Genomic DNA, 22,824 nt, shown 5'->3' with positions numbered 1-22,824 from the left:
GGGCTTAAGCTCCAACATGAGCTTGGGGGGACATTAAACCACAGCACTTATATTGTGACAGAAAGCAAATCAGTAATTGACTGAAATGGGGTGGAAAGGAGAAGAAGGGATTACAAAAAGGCATGAGAATTTTGGGGTGATAGATGTGTTCATTACCTTGATTGTGGTGATTGTGTCACAAGTGTATACAAATATCAATATGCATAAGGCATACACATTACAGTTTATGTCTATCAATTACATATCAATAAAGCTGTTTTTAAAAGAAGGAACAACAAATTATGGTTATTAAAAATTAGATACTTAGCAGATATTTTCTCAAAAGTGAATGAAGTAAGCTTTACTCATCAAGGAAAAAAACTGCCAGTTTTTGTTGCCAATGATAAAATCCAAGCTTTCAAATAAAAATTAAAATTGTAGAATACATGTACTCACCACCATGAGCTCGACAGTTTCCCATTTCTTTTCTGATAAGACTAGTTGTGACATGAGTAAATGTGATCTTGTGATATTGTATAATGAAATGTGTCACTATTTGGAAGATCTGCATAAACTGGTGACCTGATATTTCCCAAATGACTGAAGCATGATGCTACAAAATCATGCAAGGGTAAAAGATGCATTCGAACTGCGAGACCAACTAGTGGATTTAATTTAACAGAGAATGAAAAGTTCACTGATATGGTTTCAGATACCATATTATAAGAAGCCTTTTAAAAAAAATTAGCAAAATCTATTGTGGTAGGCAGAATTTGAAGATGGCCTTCCAAAGATATCTCACCCGGAAACTGGGAATGTGATTAGATAGCACTCATAGTTATGTTCTGTCATATGGTACAGCTGACTTTAAAATAAGGAGATTATCCAGGTGGGCCTGATCTAATTACGAGTCCTTTTAGAAGCAGAGAGTATTGTCCTGCTGGTAATAGAAGAGGAAGTCAGAGAAATTCAAAGCACTTGAAGGATTTGACATGCCAGTGCTGGCTTTGAAGATGGAGAAACCACATGAAAAGGAATGTAGGCAATCTTAAGTAGCTAAGAGATGCCCCCTGCCAACAGGAAAAGAAATGGGAACCTCAGACTTACAGATGCAAGAGATGGTGTTGCGAAAAATAGGAAAATATCAGGGCCCCTCAGATGTTCAGAATCTTGCCGAGCATTTGCTGTAAATATCCTCAGGTGTTCCTTGTTACTACTTAATATAAGTTGTGCATGGGCACCCAGGTGTCCAGGGTTGTGGACTTCAGTATAAAAGACTAACAGCTTTGATCCGCAGTGCTTCTCAGAACTCTCAGAGAAGCCACTGGCATAGTTGCTCCTAGATCTGGATAAAACCCATTTATTTTTCTATACCTATGGCTCCCAGAACTTTTTTTTTTTTTTAACCTAGCTCACAGACCTGCATGTGGAGGGTTTGTAACCCAATCTGTGCAACAGACTCAAGGGGTCTGTAAGTCCTAGCTTTACAGATGGGATTCTGCCAATAACTGAGTGAGACTAGTAGTGGATTATTCCCCAGAGCCTCCAGATAAGAGCTCAGCCCAACATCTTGGTTTTGGCTTTGTGAGACCCTGAGCAGAGAACCCCGTCGAGCCTGCCTCACAACCATGAGGCAATAAATGGGTGTTGCTTTACGTTGCTAGGTTGTGATAATTTGTTATGCAGCAAGAGAAAGCTAATACATTTACCATAAATCAAAATAAGCTTGGACCCAACAATCCTACTGCTAAATTTTTAACCTTCAGTTATACTTCCAAGTGATTCTTATAAGTCCAAAAATATTCATTAAGCATTGTTTTTATAACTAATATAAAAAATGCACCTATGTATATGTGTATATGTATTTATAATATTTACACATCCTATTTTAATTACAATTATGGGCTGTTCAATTGTTTTAAAATTTTGGGACTGTACCGTTTCATCTTTTCATAACTATGTTGAAAGCTGCTCTAAGATACAGATCACAAGTGCACACCATTCAAACATACAATGTCCCTCCCACATACAAATGACATCTTGAGGATAATCTAGGTATTCTACAGTTACATGGTAATACTGAGAAATACCCCAATAGCAAACAGAGTAGTATGATAAAATAGGATCAATTCTAAATAGTGGAAGAATTATAAAGACAGTATTTAATGGGCAATCTACAATACTAGGTTTCCTTATGTATTTTAATTAATTTTAGACAAAGTTTTCATATTCCTTTCAATTTCTTCTTTAAAATGAGTAAATGATTGTTAAAAGTAAAGCAAATCCTTTTCAGTTATTAAATATTGTATTTGTAAACATTAGCAAGGTCAAATTTTACTTCTGATTTTATTTTCTACAACAGGAAGATGGACAATGAAAAAAACTTAAAAATATACTATATTAGTTAGAAGTTGTCCTTGTTTGTTGTCAAAAGTTGTTAACCAAAAGACCCGGAGGCACTGAAAGTCACCAGAAAGAAATACCAGGAAAAATTCCTAGACAGATCATCTTTTTGTTTGTCCACATATGAAAGTGCATAGCTGATAAGTGTCCCAAAGCACCATATATATCGTTATATATAACTATCAAAAGAAAGGATGTGTGGAGATGTACTTGGAAAATGACATAGTCATATAATGAACTAAATATAAGATAGTACTTTTACTGTTATAAAGTCAAACTAAGTAGACTTTTTCTGAACAGCTTTTTGCACATAAACATTATATATAACTGGATTCCATGTGTAACTACACTCTAATGATAAATCCATCTCTTAAAAAAATGTGGGCTGACATTTTCCAGAAAACAGCAAAGTATTATAGCCTATAAAAATACTGAGTACATGTGCAAGCCCTTTGTTACCAAGAAAATGTTAAATAAAATCCTTGGGAACTTTACAAGGAGAAATAAAAGAGAAGACTAAACATATAAAAGTAATTAAACATGACATAAAAATGTCATCAAGCAAAATTCTCAAATCACATTACCTGGAACCAGTTCCATAATGATGTAGACAGGCTGTCTTTGTGTGCAAACTCCTATAAGTTTGACAATATTGGGATGATCATACTGCTTGAGAATTCTGGATGAGAGAAAAACATAAGTATAGTTATCACTTGAATAATAAAGCATTAATTTGTGATCATAGTGTGTACAAGTAGAATAAACTTTAATCATAATTCAATTTTTAAAATTTCACTATGACCCTAAATTATGATAAATGAAATGTATACAAACAAGTATTGATGAATATTGGCAATATAACACAGGTGCAAATGAGTCAATTCTCCTTAATTCAATTAAATGTTCATTTAAAAATTATTATCCACTCTGAATGACTAACAACTAGGTTAAATAGGAATAACCTAGTTAGTCCATACATGTAGAACTCTCTGAATTCAAAGTATCTGGTTTTAACCACCACCACAAAAGTTAGACTGAAAATTATTACTGGACCAAAAACTGTAAGCTGCTAGGGTAGCATTTTTTTTTTAAAAGTACACAGTTGATTTTAAAACACATAAAAATAAGAAGTCATCTCATACTGGTAAATACCACAGGGTAATCACTTCATTAGATTTCATAATAGTTTTTTTTTTGTTTTGTTTTGTTTGTCTTTTTTGTGACCGGTGAGTGCACCGGTCAGTCCTATATAGGATCCGAACCTGTGGCGGAAAGCGCCGCTGCGCTCCCAGCGCTGCACGCTCCCGAGTGCGCCACGGGGCCAGCCCAGATTTCATAATAGTTTTAAACACTCTATTGATGATCATGATCAATTTCAAAATGGTAACAACACAGAAGTTGAGAAAATTGGCAAAAAGTTAAAAAATAATTCAGTAAAAGAGTTTCAACCTAGACTTAAGCTGTAGCAGAGGAGGCTTAGCTTGGATAAAGGCAAACTTTCATCAGAGGTTCACGAAAGTAGAATAGATTCCCACAGGACTCCAAACATGAGCTAAAATAGATTAGATTCTCTTAGAGGCCTAGCTGCCCTGATGATTTTTTTTTTAATACAACTTTATTCCTTATTTTTCTATTGACATAGTTGTAAATACACTCATATTTGAAAATTCGAGCATTCTGTCCTCAGAGAATTAAAAAGTAACTTTGGAGAAACCACCTAAAATTTATATATGCTTTGTACATGTACATCTAAACCAGCGATACTTCTAAAGAAAAAAATTTAGATTTAAAATATGTAATGATTTATAAATAAATAAGACTGGGAAGAATAGAGAAAATGTTCTGTCAATAACTTTGAACTTGTAACTTCTACTAGAAATTAAAGAGGAAGTTTTGAGAATGTTTGATTTTAATCCAAAATGTCAATTCTTAGGTTGGAAACTGCTTCATAAATAAATTGCACAAAACAGCAAGTATGAACTCAGATAATATTAAATATCTAAATATGTAGCTCCAGAATGTATTAAAGGACACTGAGAAGTTCGCATAGATATAATTTAACATAAAACTTCATAATTTCACTTTAAAAGAGGAAATTAAACTCTTTGCAATAAAACCATCAACAGCTAAAAAATAAGAAATTTAAATATTTTTGAAAATATGGTAGACATAGCCTTTTACCTTAAGAATACCTATGAACTACTAAAGTAATGAAGCTATTTTAATAGCATACCTTTTAATGTATCATCAGAATTTTTTCCTGAATTGCCAGTAACACATGAAAAAAGTCTACAACTTTATTCTATAGATAATATTTAATAAATGCATCCCACTACTTTAATTCACTGTGATCAATATTCATTTTTAGATAATGAATGGAGAAATGTACAACAAAGTGCACCATGCCATGGGACTTAGTTCTCTTGTTGCCATCTTTTCTGTTCTCCCATGGCGCTTTCCCTTTACACCATGAAGTCTATGTACACATGTATCCTCCTCCTTTCCCATCTATCCGTCCATCCATCCATCCATCTCACATTCATAGGTCCATCCAGCTTATTCTTTCCAAAGTACCTTTCCGTTTGTTTTGTGTTTTGTTATATATACTAGATTTTACCACTAACAGAATCATTCTAATTTATCTGAAATACAGGAGTAGCAAGGTGGAACACTGAATTTTAGCTAATAATAGAGAAAAGAGAAGACAATCACCTTAGAAGATTAGAAAAGAAACAATATGAAAATTTTGCAACAAATGCCAGACATTAAGCTGAAGAAGTAATTTGTGGTTCTCAGAAAAGAAAGCTAACAGCTACGAGAAGAGAATCATGTGATGATATCTAAAGAGGGTAAGGTTAGATATAATTATATGTCTAAATATACATATAAGTTATATATTTATGTATATAACACAGTAATATTTTTATTTTGAAGACAATCACAACATTGCATATATTTGTATATGTGATAAGAGCAAAAATATTACAATATTTTTTAAAGACTTGAAGAATACTCACCGCTTTTTAACAGCTGCTTCTTTGACTGCAATTGCCTAACTGATCTACAGTCTACCTCAAAAACAGAAACTTTTTGTTTCCACATTGTAAAAGTGCTTACTTATGAGGGTTCTGAAAGTGCTTTCTTCTACTTCAGCAAGTCACAATTTAAGATGTCTTCAAACTTAGGTTTTAAAATATCACTTATATTATAAATATATTTTTGTATTACTTTAGAGAACTCACTTGGCTTCTTGTAAAAATTTTATTTTCAATTCCTGAGGAAGATCTTCTTTACATGTTTTAACAGCAACAGAAGTTTTATCCTTTAATGTGCCCTTATATACTTCACCAAAATTTCCCTGAAAATACAAATACATTCATTGTTTGTGAAGTATGACAATACATAAAGCTCTGCCAAATACAAGAAAAGCATGTAATGAAGCATTTTGAGTTAATCAAAGGACTTTGTTAGCTTTATTCATAATCTTGCGTGGAAATAAAGACTGTTAATGTTGCTGTTATCAATCCTCCAACCTTAAATATACTACCCAACAAACCAACCATGTGGAGGTTTGAGGATAGAGGAGAATTGAAAAGGAAAAGAAATGGGGGAAAAAATGAAAGAGAGTAGATAAAAGGAGAAACCCAAATTGATGCAAAAGAGAATAAGATTAAAATGAAAAGTACATAAGTTTCATTCACCTACTTCCCTTTATCCCCTAAGCTCTATATTTTATTAGATTTTAATAGTATCCACTAATGTTTAGAGATGAAGCAAAGATTCTGAGGGGTAACTGCTGGTAATAACCCACATGACCACTTGTCAGTTGGAAAAGAGTGTGGGAGTGAGACAGAATAGGGGAGAGGTGACAGAAACAAGGCAGATGAGGGGCCCTCAACAGCTGCTATTGTAGATTGACAGTCTCTGAAAGGTACCAAGGAGGGGGAGGTGTTTACCCAAATGTCAATGTCACCTGTGATGAACTAAGTTCTATCAAATGTATGAACTTTTCACCTTACCCTATACCTAGAACCCATTTTGATAGACAATGCCATATTTACAGTGTATTTGAGAAGGAACTTTGAAGCCAATTAATTTTACTTTTATTACAAATGTGAAACAAAATATTACAGAGAAGATCAATAAGGCTAACACACTAGCACAACAGCTATTTTTGAATAATCACTTAGGTCTTTCTACGTACACACATGTAATTTTTATATAGCTATAATCACAATATGCAAACATAATAAACTCCAATGTTACTGTTGTTGAGCAAGAAGTCTGCTAGCTATTGTGTTTTAGAGTTTTACTTTTAGAGTTTTACTTTTAGAGTTCTAAGATGAATGTAACTCTGAACTTGTAAAATTTATACAATATGAATTACTGGTTATTAATAAATAATTTAGAATTGTTAAAATACTTTAAAATGCCTTTTTAAATGACAGAAGTCCTGCATTCACTTTTTACTATTAAATCTAATATTCAGCTCTTAGATATTTATAAAATAATGGTTGATCATGAAAAGTAAACATACTTTAAATTCTCAACATAGTAAACATTCATCATAAATTACACAAAATGAGTTTCACACCTGTTATTCTCAAGGTTACCCCTTTTGATGTACATCACTCCCTTAATGTCCTCTCCTCCCTTCCATATTCACCTTAAATTCCATGTCAATAATTATAAATACTTTACCATGTTGTCCTTGCTCCTCTCTTAATCTGTAGAACTCTTTTGGCAAATCCACAACCCTGATTAAATCCAAAACTCTGCCTACTCTGCAACTATGCAGCTAAATGTGGCTGGAGAAAACCTATGCTGACTGATTTAACTTTAAATTCATGGACACAAACCTTTAAGGGGCCCTTAATGCTGCTCCATAATCACATTACATTTCTCTAGACCATTCACACTCCCTTTCTTCTAGATGACTGGTTTCCTCATCTACTCTCTTCTCACATCTCTCATCCTCATTCTTAGCTGATAATTTTGAGTCGCACTTCATCGAAAAAATTGAAGCAATCTGTAGAGAACTTCTGGACTCTCAGCCCATTTACTCACCTACTAATCTTCCTTACTGTTATAAAAATGCAATGTTGTGTTTCTATTAAAGTTAATCCTCCATTGTGAACTAAATCTCATCTCCTCTTACCTACTCAAGGATATTGTCACTCTAGCAATTCTCATCTTTCCTCAATCATGAATTTTTCACTAGATCATATAACTACAAACCAGTTTGCTATTTACACAACAACAACAACAACACACAAATCGTTCTCTTGAAAGTACCACTTCATATCTCTGCTTCCTTTTGCAGCAAAACTTCGAAGAGTTACATCCTTGCTATCTAATTCCTCTCCTTCCATTTTTTTTTAAATCCATTCCAATCTGGCTTTCACCTAAAGTATTCCATGGAAACTGCTCAGCCATGTTACCAGTGACCTCCTCATTGCTTAGTTCTCAGTAATCATCTCCTTCGACCACTCAGAAGTATTTGACACCACTGCTGACTCTCTCCTCCTTGGAATACTTTCTCCTCTTGACTTCCAAGGCATCATATCTCCTGTTTTTGTGCCTTCCTAACTGCTCTTCCCCGACCTCCTTAGAGGATTGCTTCCCCCAGCCCCTTAACGTTGGAGTAACCAGGGCTCAGTCCTTGATCGCCTTCTCTTCTTTATCTAGACTCACTCCATTGTTGAACCCATCTAATCTTATGGTTTTAAATACCATCTATATACCAACAACTACCATATGTGTACTTTTGACTCAGACCTCTCTTCTAAACTCCAGACTTGACATCCAACTGTCTTCTATTATCTGCACTTGGAAATCTAACAGACTCAAATCCAAAACTGAACACCTAATCTTGTTCCCTGAAACCTGTTGCACTCATAGCTTATGTCCCTCTTTCTCTCATGCTCCACACAGAGTCCATCACGATATTCAATTCATTCAACTTCAAAAATATATCCAGAACTCACCATTTCTCACCACCTTCACTGCCACCATCCTGATCTAGCCTCATCTTTTAGTCAGATAAATGCAACTACTTCCTAACATTCCAAATCGTCAGCCTATTTTCAGCATAACAGCCAGAGTGACCATTTTAAAGAGTAAGATCATGCCACTCTTCCACTCAAAATCGTCTAGCAACTCACCATCTCTTTCCTAATCAAAAGCCAAAGTCACTACAGTGGCTCACAAGGCGGTATGTCATCTATAGCCTCAACACTTCACTGACTTCCTCTCCTATCATAGTTCCCCTTGCTTACTCAGTTACAACCAAACTGTCTCCCTTGCTCCTCGAACAAATTTTGAATTGGCTATTCAAAATCTGAATTGGCTGTTCAGAATTCTGCATAGAACGTTCTTCCTTAGATGTCCACATAGCTAAATCCCTCACCTCCTTCAAGTCTTTATTCAAAAGTAACCATTTTAATAAGGAGTACCCAAACTCCTACTAAAAATTGCAACTTTGAGTAACAGTACTCCTAAACCCTCTTTATTTTTCACAAGACTTAGCACCTTCTAACATTATCAGATTTACGTATTTATTACGCTTATTGTTTATCTGTCTTTCCCTGCTAGATGGAATATAAGCTCCATAAGGCAAAGGATTTCTGTCTGCCTGTTCACTGATGTATCCCAAGTGCCTAGAGGAGTTCCTGGCATGTAGTAGGCATTTAACAAATATTGGAAGAATGAATAAAATATTTACTGAATACCAACTATATATCATATATAGTCTACTAAGAATACAGTGCTGAAGTTAGAATTCCTACTGTTGTGTTACCTTATATTACTACTAAACTCCAAAGTCCATTAAGTATAGGAACCCTAAATAATTCCCTTTTAATTACTAATGCACTCTTAAGCAGTATACTATAAATGTTTACTCAGAATAGGTGATAAAAAAATATTAAATTTACAAGTCATTTTCTAGTACTCAAAAATATTAGATGAAAATAAGCTATGCAGTGTCTCAAAGTTGCAGTCTAATTAAAAATTATTAAATTTATTGAGATTTAAATGGTACTGCCTTGTCATTGAGAAAATAATTATTCTTTGAAATAGCCTTACCAGTCTCCTGATAAACCATACTTTAGAGAGTAAACTAAATATAAAAATGGTTGAAATATTTCTCTTTAACTAAAAACATTTTTTCCTCAGTACTGAAATATCCGCCCTCTATATTATTTCTCTATTTCAGTAAGTGGTTGAGTTTTACAACTTATCATTTAATTGCATTTTCATAGAAATTAATTTCTTTGTAATAATTTTTGACCCAATCACTGCTACTGCATTACTGACCCAGAGGAATATTTCCTTAAGAATGACTAGAGCATCACAGAGTAACTATACACATCAGCTATTGGTTACAGCCGAGGTTCTTTAGAATTTATTTACTAAATAAGTATTAGCAGCTGATAAAAATCTGCTTTCCAATAGCAATTTGATGCTTCCATTTGGAAAAGATATTTAAAAATATGTGATAAGAATCCTGAAAAGTAGATTATTTCAACAGGGATTCATTTTCTCAACATAAAAAAATAGGGAAAAAATAGTTAACTTGTCAAGTTTATATTTGCATCAAAGTAATGAATAATGATTTATTTCTTTATCTAAAATGCTGAGATTTAGTATTTAGTATAGTACTGATCACTCATAAATATATGTAGGACAGCTTTCCCTAAATACCTGGATTTTATACTATTTTTCACATCATACCATGAAGCTAAATCAATTCAAACTTTCATTCAAAAACATCTCTAATTAAGTCATTGACAAAGAAGTTAATATTTACCCATTGGAGCTTAATTATAGATAAAACAATTAGTACATTTTCAAATAGTACATTTGATTAATTATCAAATGTCTGCCATTGTTGTTAGACACAACATACTTTAATAATGGTCTATAAATTGGAAGAAACTTCCAACTAGATTGAAAGAAGAGACTTTCATTATGTGAAAAGTGGTCCCCTCTGACTACTAGCAGCGCTAGTTACAAAATGAATATTTATATTGAAAAATATGTCTTGTCTACATTTTTAGATTGAAACACGTGTCTAACGTTACATACTGTAATTCTATATACAATCCTGAAATCCGAAGGAGCAGTATTTCACTTTTTCTAAATTGTCACATACGACCAGAAACAAATGGAACAGGACTATTAGGTGTTTATTTAAATTTTTATTACCTCATAGTTTTGTTTTTTTCCCCCAAATTTCAGCTCACCAGTTTTGGCTTCACTACACTGTAATAAAATTATTATGGGTTTTAGTCCTTTCAGGGGAAAACACACACACACTATTTTTAAAAGTCAACAATCATCCTTAAAACTTTCAAAGATGTTCACATATCTTTTTCAGTTGACATTACAGTATTTATAACAGATGTGGTATTGTGTTCTAGGTTAATCTGCAATATGCCTTGCTGCATACTGGAATAGAAGAAAACTTTGAAGAAAATTTTAAAAATCTGCAGAATTCATAATCACTATAAAGACTTATGGTTATTTTGCTCAGTTGATTAACATACCTTGCCTAGTAATTCTCCCAATGTGACATCTTCATGACTGAGAATCCATTTCTTATCCTACAGCAAAAAAATAAGAAAGAACAGTTGTTTAGTCCAAGCAAGAGTACACTTCCTGTAAGATACATTTGAGGCAGTGGGAAATAGACTTAAAGGGATATTTCATTCAGACCAACAGCACACTAAGAAGTTATAACCTCAGGACACAGTAAAGAAGATTTAAGAAATGTCACCACACAACAGGATATTAAAATCTACATTATAGCAAATTTCTACCAAAAATCTCAGCATTCAGAATGAAGGTATCCCTATAACTAGAACATAGCATGCACTTTTCACCTACCATAAAGCTTAGCTATGCTATTACTTGTCATTTCAAAAAAAGTTTTGTCATAAGTACATGAGGGAGTTTCACTTTGCAATTCAAAACTTCCTATTCTTACTTGATCTTAGAGAATTATTTTTCTATCAAAAGCATATTACTAAGAGCTAATTTTTCCACATATAAACAGGCCATGAGTTATAGCTCTCTGTGGCATTGCATGTAGTCCCATATCTCTCCCAAGTAATTTCCCGTGATATAATAAAGCAACAAACATCAATTACAATATCACTAGGGTGCACAAGACCAGTGATGCAAACATGCTATTATAAAAGAGCATCCCATTTTCTAATCTCCAGAACTGATTACTACTTAGGGAATATTTGATCATCTAAAATATCTCAGCTATTAAACCACACAATACCATAGTGTTAGAAAGGTAAATAGATTTTTTATTTTTTTAAAGGAAGGAAGCAAGGAAAAAGAACGGAGGAGAGAGGAGAAAGAGAAAGAAGGGAGGAAGGGAAGGGGAAAAAAGGAGAGGATAGGAAGAAAGAGGAGGAGGAGGAAGAGGATACTGGAGTGATATTTATTTATGATTTATGCTTTTTAATGGAGTATAGTTTTCCACCATTACAAACACAGACTGAAACATAATTATGATCTGTAGTATGAGTTGTAACAAATAATCAAACATCTTGAAGTAAAAATCCACTCTAACTATGGTTTTAAAATGTCCTGGGCAGTCATTTGAAGTACTTTACTTTCTGAAGCACCATGTGGCAAACACTTAACCATCACGCTCTTATAGGTAGAAACATTGATTTTTAAAATGCAATAGTTTACACGTGTAGTCTTTCAATCTAAATATAAAGTTAAAGCTATAAAGATCCTGGAAGAAAACAGGAAATCATCTTCACAACCAAGCGAGTAAGCAAAAATTTCTTAGGCACAAAAAGGACTAACTATGAAAGAAAAAAAATAATAATTGTACTTCATCAAAATTAAAAACATTTGTTCAACAAAAAGCATCATTTAAAAAATGAAAAGGCAAAGTACAATCTAGGAGGACATTTCTGTAATATTTATATCTGATAAAGAATTTGTATGCAGAACATCTAGAGAACTCAAAAACAAAACAACCAAATTAAGAAATTGTATAAAAAACTTGACAAAAAAAAGACAGTCAGACAGCCAATAAGCACAAAGACACTTAACATCATTAGTCATCAGCAACATTCAAATATAAATCACAATAAGCTGGCACTTCACACCCATTAAAATACTAAAATTTAAAAGATTAGAAATACAATGAGATTATGAGAATATGCAGCAGCTGGAGTCCTCATACACTGTTGGTGAGGATGCAAAATGGTACAGCTATTTGGAAAACAATTTGTATGTTTCTTATGAAGTTAAACATACACTTGCCTTATGACTCAGAAATTAGACTCCCAGGTATTAACCCAAGAGAAATGAAAACATATCCACAGAGAAGACCCACCAAAAAATGTTTAAAGCAGCTCTATGTATAGTAGCCAAAAACTAGAAATAATTCCAATGCCCATCAAAAGAAGAAATGATAAATTTTGGTACATTCAGACAATTAAATACTACTCATCGATAAAAAAGGAACTCACTATGGGTACACACAATAACAGAACGTTTGCAAAATGTTTTGCTGAGCTTTACTATGCAGACATACTTTAAATCCATACTTTAAATCCATACGTAATTATTCCATTTATATAAAATTCTAGAGAAGGACAATTAATCTATAATGCTAGAAATCAGAGTAGTGGTTGCCTGGGGCAGGGTTTGGGAAAGACTGACTAAAAGGGAAAAGAAATTTTAAGGGGTTATGAAAATGTTCATTTTCTTGATGTTTTCATTGAACTACACATTTAAAACTTGTGTAAAATTTTATTGTACACAAATGATATATCCGTAAAGTGATTTTTTTAAATGAAAAATAAAAAAACAATACCTTCCATTTATTTTATTTTCATTTATTTTGAATATTCATGAGATACAAAGCTGATTGTCCCCCTCTTGCCCATGATGTGGGGCCCAGATTCATATTGCGGACATACCCATTATCAGAAATTGCTTTTGTACCCTTTGTCCCCTTTTAATTATCCCCCAACTTCCCTCCCCCTCCCCCACTCCCCTCAAATTCAATTTGTACCACTGGGAATGTTCCCTCCCTCTGTTGGATCATGGGACTACTGTGGTCTTTCTTTCCTGCCTTCCTCTCTCTCTTAGCTCCCACATATGAGTGAGCACATGAGGTATTTATTCTTCTGTGCTTTGCTTGTTTCACTCAACATTAAGTTTCTCCAGGTTCATCCATGTTGTTGCAAATGGGAGTATTTCATTCTTTTTATGGCACAGTAGTATTCCATAGTGTATATATACCTCAGTTTCATTATCCAATCATCTATTAATGGACATTTAGGTTGGCTTCATATCTTGGCTATTGTAAACAGAGCTGCAATAAATATGGGAGTGCGGGTATCTCTTCAACATCATGATTTCCATTCCTCTGGATATATACCCAGAGGAGGGATTGCTGGATCATATGGACGATCTATCTGTAGTTGTTTGAGAAAACTCCAAATTGTTTTCCAAAGTGGTTGCACTAATTTACATTCCCACCAACAGTGCAGTAGTGTTCCCTTCTCTCCACACCTTCGCCAGCATTTGTTATTCATCGTCTTTTGATCATAGCCAATGTAACTGGAGTGAGGTGATATCTCAATGTCGTTTTAATTTGCATTTCCCTGATGACTAGTGATGTTGAGCATTTATCATGTATCTGTTGGCCATTTGTATGTCTTCCTTTGAAAAATGTCTATTATTCAGCTCCTTTGCTCATTTTTTAATTGGGTCATTTTTTTTTACTGTATAATTGGCTGAGTTCTATGTATATTCTGGATATTAGTCCCTTGTCAGATGAATAGTTGGCAAAAATTTTCTCCCGCTCTGTAGGTTGTCTTTTCACTCTCTTGATTGTTTCTTTTGCTGTGCAGAAACTTTTTAGTTTGATACAGTCCCATTTGTTTATTTTTTCTTTTGCTGCTTGTGCTTTTGGGCTCATGTTCAGAAAGCCTGTGCCCTGACCTAACTGCTGAAGTGTTTCACCTATATTTTCCCTTACTAATTTTGCAGTTTCAGGTCTTATACCTAGGTCTTTAATTCATTTTGAGTTGATTTTAGTATATGGTGAGAGATGCATATCTAGTTTCATTCTTCTGCATATGAATATCCAGTTTTCCCACCACCACTTTTTGAAGAGGAAATCTTTTCCCCAATGTAGATTTTTGTTGCCTTTGTCTAATATCAGATGGCTATAAGCCTGAGGAGTGATTTCTGAGTTCTCTATTCTACTCCACTGGTCTGAATGTCTATTTTTATACCAGTACCATGCTGTTTTGGTTACAACAGCTTTGTAGTATAATTTGAAGTCAGGCAGAGTTATGCCTCCGGCTTTGTTTTCTTTGCTCATGATTTCTTTGGCTATTCGGGGTCTTTTGTCCTTCCATATGAAAGGTAAGGTTGGTTTTTCCATTTCTGTGAAGAATGTCATTGGTATTTTGATGGGGATTGCATTGAATCTGTAGATCGCTTTGGGTAATATAGACATTTTCACAATATTAATTCTTCCAATCCAAGAGCATGGAATATCTTTCCATCTTTTTGTGTCTTCTTTAATTTCTTTCAGAAGTGTTTTGTAATTCTCATTGTAGAAGTCTTTAACCTCCTTGGTTAAATCGATCCCTAGGTATTGTATTTTTTTGGTGACAACTGTAAATGGGCTTACTTTATTTCTCCTTCTGTTAATTCATTATTTTAGTATATAAATGCTACTGATTTCTGGGCATTTGTTTTGTATCCTGCAACATTACTGAAGTTATTAACCAGCTCTAGGAGTTTTTTGATAGAATCTTTAGGGTATTTTTTATATAGTATCATGTCATCTGCAAATAGGGAAAGTTTGACTTCATCATCTCCAATCTGGAACCCTTTATTTCTTTCTCTTGCCTGATTGCCTATGGAATGGGAGAAAATATTTGCAAACTATACATCTGACAAGGGATTAATATCCAGAATATATAAGGAACTCAAACTACACAATAGAAAAACAAATAATTCAATTAAAAAATTGGCAAAGGAGATGAATAGACATTTTTTCAAAGGAAGACATACAAATGGCCAATAGGCACATGAAAAAATGCTCAACATGACTAATCAGAGAAATGTAAATCAAAACTACACTGAGATATCATCATACCCCAGTCAGACTGGCCATTATTAAAAAGACCAAGAACAATAAATGCTGGCAAGGATGTTGAGAAAGGGGAACCCTCTTACACTGTTGCTGGGACTGTAAATTAGTGCAGCCATTATGGAAAACAGTACGGAAATTTTTCAAACAACTACAGATAGAACTATCAAATAATCCAACAATCCCGCTACTGGGTATATATCCAAAGGAATGGAAATCATCATGTTGAAGGGACACCTGCACTCCCATGTTCATTGCAGCTCTATTTACAATAGCAAAACTATGGAACCAACCTAAATGTCCATTGATGGATGACTGGATAGGGCAAATATGGTATATATACACAATATCATCCATAAAAATGGATGAAATTCTGCCATTTGCAGCAACATGGATGCCATGTTCATTGCAGCTCTATTTACAATAGCAAAACTATGGAACCAACCTAAATGTCCATTGGTGGATGACTGGATAGGGCAAATATGGTATATATACACAATATCATCCATAAAAATGGATGAAATTCTGCCATTTGCAGCAACATGGATGAGCTTGGAGAAATTATGTTAAGTAAAATAGGCTAGATACAGAAAAAGAAATACCACATCCTCACCCATAAGTGGGTGGAAAGGAAGGAAAGAAAGAAGGAAGGGAAGATAGGAAAATGGGGAAAAGGGAAGAAGGGAAAGACCCCACTAATATGCTGAGCTTTCAAAAGGAGAGAAAAAAACCTAGGGATACTAGAAATGGGGGAGTTGGAGTGATTAGTTGAATATGGGGCATGAAGAATAATTACGATTTGTAATAATGAATTAAATATATATACATACATATAAAATGAAAAATGAAAGTTTAAGGAAAGCAACATAGAGCATTAGAAGGTCCCTTAACAGTTAATCCAAACTTAGCACCATATTCTTTAGCAGAATACCATGAAAATTCTATTTGCTAATTAAAACCTTGTTCTTTATTCTTCAGAAAAACTCTTGGCTTTCAGAAATTACTATGAAAATAAGAAATCAGAAATAATTAGAAATAAATAAAAATAAATTAGAAATTAATAGTTAATATGAATAAAAGGTAAGAGGAGATATTGAGACATAAAGAAGCAGTATTGATTAAAATGTAAATTAAAGGGGAAAGTATTTCAACAATTGAGATTAAAATTTATAACTAAGCAATCAGGTAATTTCCAAATTAGTTCCTTATATTAGAGTGAATTTTTACATATCAGTCTTTTTTACAGTAAAACACATAATTGAGTACTATCATGAAGTGTAAATTAAAGGGGAAAGTATTTCAACAATTGAGATTAAAATTTATAACTAAGCAATCAGGCAATTTCCAAATTAGTTCCTTATATTAGAGTGAATTTTTACATATCAGTCTTTTTTACAGTAAAACACATAATTGAGTACTATCATGAATAAAGCATACTTAACTTACAGAAATTATTTTAATAGGAATTTGAAAGTTTATTCAATAGATTCTTTATAGTTTACAACTTCAAACTTCTTCCATTCTAGCCCCAGAATTGCAAATAATATTGATGAGATTCACCTTTTTCTTTTTCTTTTCTGAAAAGGATGTAAACAAGAACTGGTATTGCTAACTGGTAAACAGAAGACTGAAAACTAGAAATACATACCTGAAATACTGTTCAAACCCAGTCTGCTCCTACTACAGCAATAAGACAATGAAATGTAATTATATTTACTCTTTTATAAGGAAGCAAGACTCTTAAACAGAACAGTCAAGAGGATAGATTCTGTATAGTCAAAGAAACTAAGAGGAAAAGATTTTTCCGGGACTCATTTTGAGGCACAATATAATATACAAGAAGGTACAAAGCAGTCTAGAACTTACCAGACTATGCTGACTTACTACAAGATAGCCAAAACAGCAAAATAGCATGCTGGGCAAAGAATGGAAGCTGAGAAACAGTTCAGAGCCTACCTCCAAATACATCTTACTGCATGTGTGTGTGCATATGTGTACATGTGCTGAATTGTGCTAGAAATTCAAATTTATGTGAATTCAAAGGTAAGTTAAACACGGTTCCTATTTTCAAGGGATTTTAATATAATCATACGAAGGAAAAGAAGCTGAGAGGGAATAACACAAAGAACAGACCTGAAACACTGACGTACCAAGTGGTCAATATTATAAGACGGCTAAAACAGCTTCACGAAAGAGGTTGATACATTTCTAAAATTTCTCAGAATAACTTTCTCTTTACTTCCTAAAAGCTACTAAACTAAGAAAACAATAAAGTTCTTGCTGAGCTGGTCAGAAATACTACCTAATGTCTGTAGAAAGAAAACATTTATGTCACTTCCGGAAGACCTTGGAAGGAACAGGAAAGGGTAAACTGAAAGCTATTTTGGGTGCAAAAATGGGGCACAGGGAGTATGTGTAGATGTACAGGGGTAGAGAACAGGGGTTGGGCAAGAATACCCATGTTTCTTTTATCTGTCTATGGTTGGTGACTATCATCATTCCACCAAGACCAGCTTTCTTCTCTCTAATGTCTCCTCAAACTAAAGTTTATTTTTTTATTTCATTCCCAAACTTTCCTCCAGTCTACCTTGCAACAGTCTCTCTGCCATAGGCCACAGAAGCCACTACTCCTTTGGGACTCAATGTAAATATACTGAAGGGGAAGAGGTGAGAGGCTGGAGAGAAATGCAAACCTTGAATTTTTAGAACTCTCAGTGCATAAGAACATATTCCATTAGACATTTGTAAAATGCTCGTTATGATCTATACATTGGATACATTATAGGTAATTTTAAGAACCCCCAAATCATTGCTACTACTGCTAGGAAAGTCAAACAAATGAGTTAAAGATAAACTTTTAGAGTACACCATGTTCAAAATGTTATTTAAAATATCACGTAAGTAATGCAACATATGATAAAGGAGTTCAGAGGGGAAAAAAGCCATATTGAGCTAGAAAAGTTAGAAAAAGTCTCAAAGAAGAGGTGGTATTTGAGATAAGCCTTGAACACGGATATGATTTTTATATGCTAAAAGGAAAAAATAACTTTAGTAGTGGCATAGAAAGAAGTGAATATCTTATAAGTAGAGTGAATACACCAATATGGTGAAAGCACAGTGTTTGGGGTGTTTTTTTTATTGAAACAATTGTAGGACACATAGCTGAAAAGCAATACCTGTGTGCATTGCATGGTGATCAAATCAGGATAATTAACATATCCATCATTATAAAACATAATCATTCTTTGTGTCCATTAACTAATTTCATGCCAACCCCACTCCCCCTTTCCTACCTCTAGTAACCACAGTTCTGTTATCTCCTGAAAGTTCAATGTGCTATTGTGATCTTTCCTTCCTTCCTCCCTTCCCTCTGTCTCTCTCTCTCCATCTCTCCCCATCTCTCTGTCTGTCTCTTTCTTTGAAAGCAAAGACTTCTTAAAGTGGAGCAGTGTTGGGTAAATAACTAGAAATATACTTTCCAACAAGACTATGGAAAGACCTGGACAAGGAGGTCCTTGGAGAGGACCATGGAGAGTTTAGCCAAGCAAACAAGTATTCACTTAATCTTATAGACCAAAGATCACCAAACTCTTTATTGTGCAATCCTTTAATTTTTTTTTAAAGTGAGCATTTGGTCTACTATACAATTATATAATGTATATTATCCAGCATCCTCAAAAAAAATTAAAATGATGTGGTTGTTGGACAAATGGTATAAACACAATTCTCCTTGCTCCTTTCCACAGGACAGGATTACAACTATAAACCCTGCAAATAATGCCAAAGGTAACCAAAGAACTCTAAAAGGTGGTAAGAGGAAGGTGAACTGGTTTGGGACCCCAGTAATAAGAAAACAATATAGTGGCAGGATGTCTTATGTCCCCCTGACACAACAGAAGGCAGCATGACTCCCAACCTAGCAACAGAAGGCAACCCACGGAGGCCTATTCCTCCCCTAGATTAAATGGGAGTCTTTGACAACAGCGGGTGAGCCCAGCACCACCTGCAAGGGGATTAATGGAAGTTCAGCTAATAATCAGCAGCCAGGGGAAGTGTACTCTTTCCCAGCTGGACCTAAGACTAGGCTGTTTCAGCAGGAAATACTGGGATGGCCCAGAAGCACCAGAAGCAGGAGGCACACAGCCTAACAAGCAACCAAGCCAAAGAAGCCACTTTGTTCCTGCAGGCCTGATATCTCCCTCCTTCCCTAAGAAATACCAGGGCAGCTGGGCTATACCGGCAAAGGAAACACTGCCACAAAATGCAGCCTAGCCTGGGAAGCCTCTTTGTCCCATGGACCTGAGACTCCTATGTCAGACACAACAGAGCAACTGAAGGGCACTGGTAAAGAGAATTCTACAACAAGGACCCAGTCCAGAAGTGCTCTCCACTCCCTACAGGCAGAGGAATTCGACCAAACAAGCACCTAACAATCTCATAGGCCTGAGACTCTCTACTCCCATAGTGAAAGATAAACCAGCAAAACAAAATAACTCCACGAAGGCTCTGAAAATTAAATTGTCATTGAAACTACAGCTCACTACAGCAGGCCAGGAGCTGCATGCTAAACCTAAACAAGGTGGCTGCCAGCGAAAACAAAAGATTTAAACAGGACCCAGAGTCTCCTAATATAATGGATTAAATGTCCAGGGCACAATAAAAAAATCATCCATTATATCAGGAGCCAAAGAAATCACAATGAATGAGAAAAGACAGTCAACTGACACCCTCACTAAGATGGATCAGATGTTGGAATTATCTGACAAGGATTTTAAAGCAGCCACAAAAATTCACAACAATAACTCACAAATTCTCTTAAAATTAAAACACACAGATTATCTTGGCCACAGAAATAGAAGTTGTAAAAAAGAACCAAATAAAATCATACAACTAAAAAATACAAAACGAAAATTCTAAAAACTCACTGAATGGGCTCCACAGTAAAGTGAAGATAACAGAGGACAGAATCACTGAACTTGAGGACAGATCAATAGAATTTATCCAATCTGAACAACAGAGAAAATACTCATAGATTGAAGCAAAAAATGAAAACAGCCTCAGGGAACTGTGGGTGATAACAAAAGATCCAACATTTGTATCATCAGAGCTCCAGAAAGAGAAAGAGTAGGGCTGAAAGTGTATTCAAACAAATAATGTTTGAAAAGTCCCAAATTTGGCAAAAGACACAAACTTACAAATTCGAGAAGCTCAAAGAACCTCAATTAAATAAATCCAAGCCAAGACACATCATAATCAAACTTCTGAAAATTAAAGACAAAGAAAGTCTTGAAAGCAGCCAGAGGAAATGACAGCATTATCTATGGGGGAACACCAATTCAAATGATGACAGATTTCTCCTTTGAAACCATGGAGTTCAGAAGGAAGTGGCACAAAATTTTTAAGTGCTTAGTGAATTGTCAACTGCAAGTATTACATGTGGTAAAACTATCTTTCAAGAATAAAGGGAAAATAAAACATTCTCAGATGAAGGAAAACTAAAAGGATGTGAGCAAAAATCTAAACGGAGTTCTAATATCTTCTTCCCAGGCCCCAGTGAATTATTTTGTGTACCCTGGACACTCCAATGCAGCAGACACTGGAAACATAAGGTTAATTAAGATAGTATAGACATAATAAAAATGGTTTGTGGGACAATTCCACCTTTTTTAACTTTCACAATAACTGAGTTTGAAGAAAGTGTTACCACAGCAGGTCTGTTTTATTCAGTTTCTGCTTATCTCTTTAGTCATGGTGATGACCTTTAGTAAAACTGAGAATTAAAATACTGGAATATTAAAAAATTACTGAGTCATGTTTGTCCACATTTTTGAAGTGGTAAGTCAAAATTAACAAAGTTGTCAGCATGTTTAAAGCAAATATGAAAATTCATGCTGTGCAGCTGGTGCCTGGTTTGGAGTCCTCACATGGCTGTTCATGTAGCAGGTATATGATCAGCTCCTTGCAAGAACTTTGGACTCCAAGACTCAAATGGGATTTCCTGGACAATGACATTACACATGTCCCTGCACTTTGTACATAAAAAGACACACCCATACAATTCATGTATAAATAGGGCAAGAACGCCTGTGTTTGACCTAGCCTTTGCTGTTCCTGCATGAATCCTTTGCTGTAATAAATCTCAGTCTTGAGTATAATTTTATATTAAGTTATGTGAATCTTTCCAAGGAATCCAGTGAATGAGTGAGTAGCAGTGGAACTGTCAAGACACTAAGGGGGCTTTGAGCTTCTGAGAGATAGGTTACTCTGGCAGCAAATGGCAGAAACAAGTGTTTGAACCCATATCTGTCTGACTCCAAAGCTTGTGTCCTTTCTAACAAATTGCAGTCTCCCAAAATAGAGCAATTTATTTAAAGCAAGGTATGACTCATTCAAGTTCAGAGATTATTGTGCAAATCATTTTAATTAACTGAAACATAATGGGATATATATTCTGTTTCAAGTTCTAGTCCTGACAGATTTTTTTACTTCTTATGGTCTATATACTTTGTTTCAAATGACTGCTATGCAAATCAATTATAGATTGCTTTTCATTCATTGGATTTATTAGATTAAAATCTAATTTAAAACTTTACATTTTGCATATTCACAGTTGTGTCAAAAAATAAAATCACAATAAAATTTTCCATTTGTAATCAAGTAAAACGTCTTTATATACCAGGTAGAATTATGAGTCAGTTTTAGATAATCCTTTATATAGCCTGTAACCTATAAAAATTACTCACACTTCAGTCTCCATACTACTTTTTGCCACTAGATAATATATGACATTCCATTTCCCCACAGTATCTCATATCAATTTTTTCTATAAAATATAAAGAAATCATTTGAAAAGAAGGTATCAACAAAATTAAGCCTTTATAGTAGCATTTTCTACTTTAATGAAAACACTTTGTTCTTGTAAATCCTACATCTTTACACATAAGTAGTATAATAATGGGCATAAGCTATAAAAATAACTGGAAATAAAACCTAATTACAGTTTTAAAATGTTAATACCTAAATCTTAGAATTAATTTTGCTTACAAAGGTAGCCATTTTAAATAAAGTGAACAAAATAGGAAATAAGCAGCATGTCCTTTGTTCACCTGCTGAAGACAGCGAGCCACAGTCTCCCCAGGCTGCAGGGCACTAATCATGCTTCTTGGTGGACTGCCACAGGGTGCAGCAGATGGTCATTATTTATTATGCCAATCCTTCCCTGCCAAGTCTCTTTGGGATGGCTGTACATTTCTTCTTAAAGTTATCCTTCTAAAGAACTTCATGGA

At 34.4% G+C, this 22,824-nt stretch overlaps 1 protein-coding gene across 1 annotated transcript in view; it reads right to left on the bottom strand.

The window, feature by feature from the left end:
• LOC103600080 (tyrosine-protein kinase Fer) overlaps nucleotides 1-10,988 on the bottom strand; it is a gene marked incomplete at its 5' end in the record, with an annotated part of 140,176 nt that extends 129,188 nt beyond the window's left edge. The window contains 3 exons of the mRNA XM_008584315.1: nucleotides 2,967-3,061; nucleotides 5,625-5,740; nucleotides 10,932-10,988. Coding sequence (XP_008582537.1) covers nucleotides 2,967-3,061; nucleotides 5,625-5,740; nucleotides 10,932-10,988 — 268 coding nt within the window. The remainder of the gene's footprint in view (nucleotides 1-2,966; nucleotides 3,062-5,624; nucleotides 5,741-10,931) is intronic.
• Between the last annotated feature and the right edge of the window lie 11,836 nt (nucleotides 10,989-22,824).

This window comes from Galeopterus variegatus, unplaced genomic scaffold (assembly GCF_000696425.1).
Source record: "Galeopterus variegatus unplaced genomic scaffold, G_variegatus-3.0.2 Scaffold3221, whole genome shotgun sequence".
In the NCBI taxonomy this organism is placed as follows: Eukaryota; Metazoa; Chordata; class Mammalia; order Dermoptera; family Cynocephalidae; genus Galeopterus; species Galeopterus variegatus.
The sequence above is the reverse complement of the archived record's forward strand: the minus strand, read 5'-3'. Positions and strand labels throughout refer to the sequence as shown.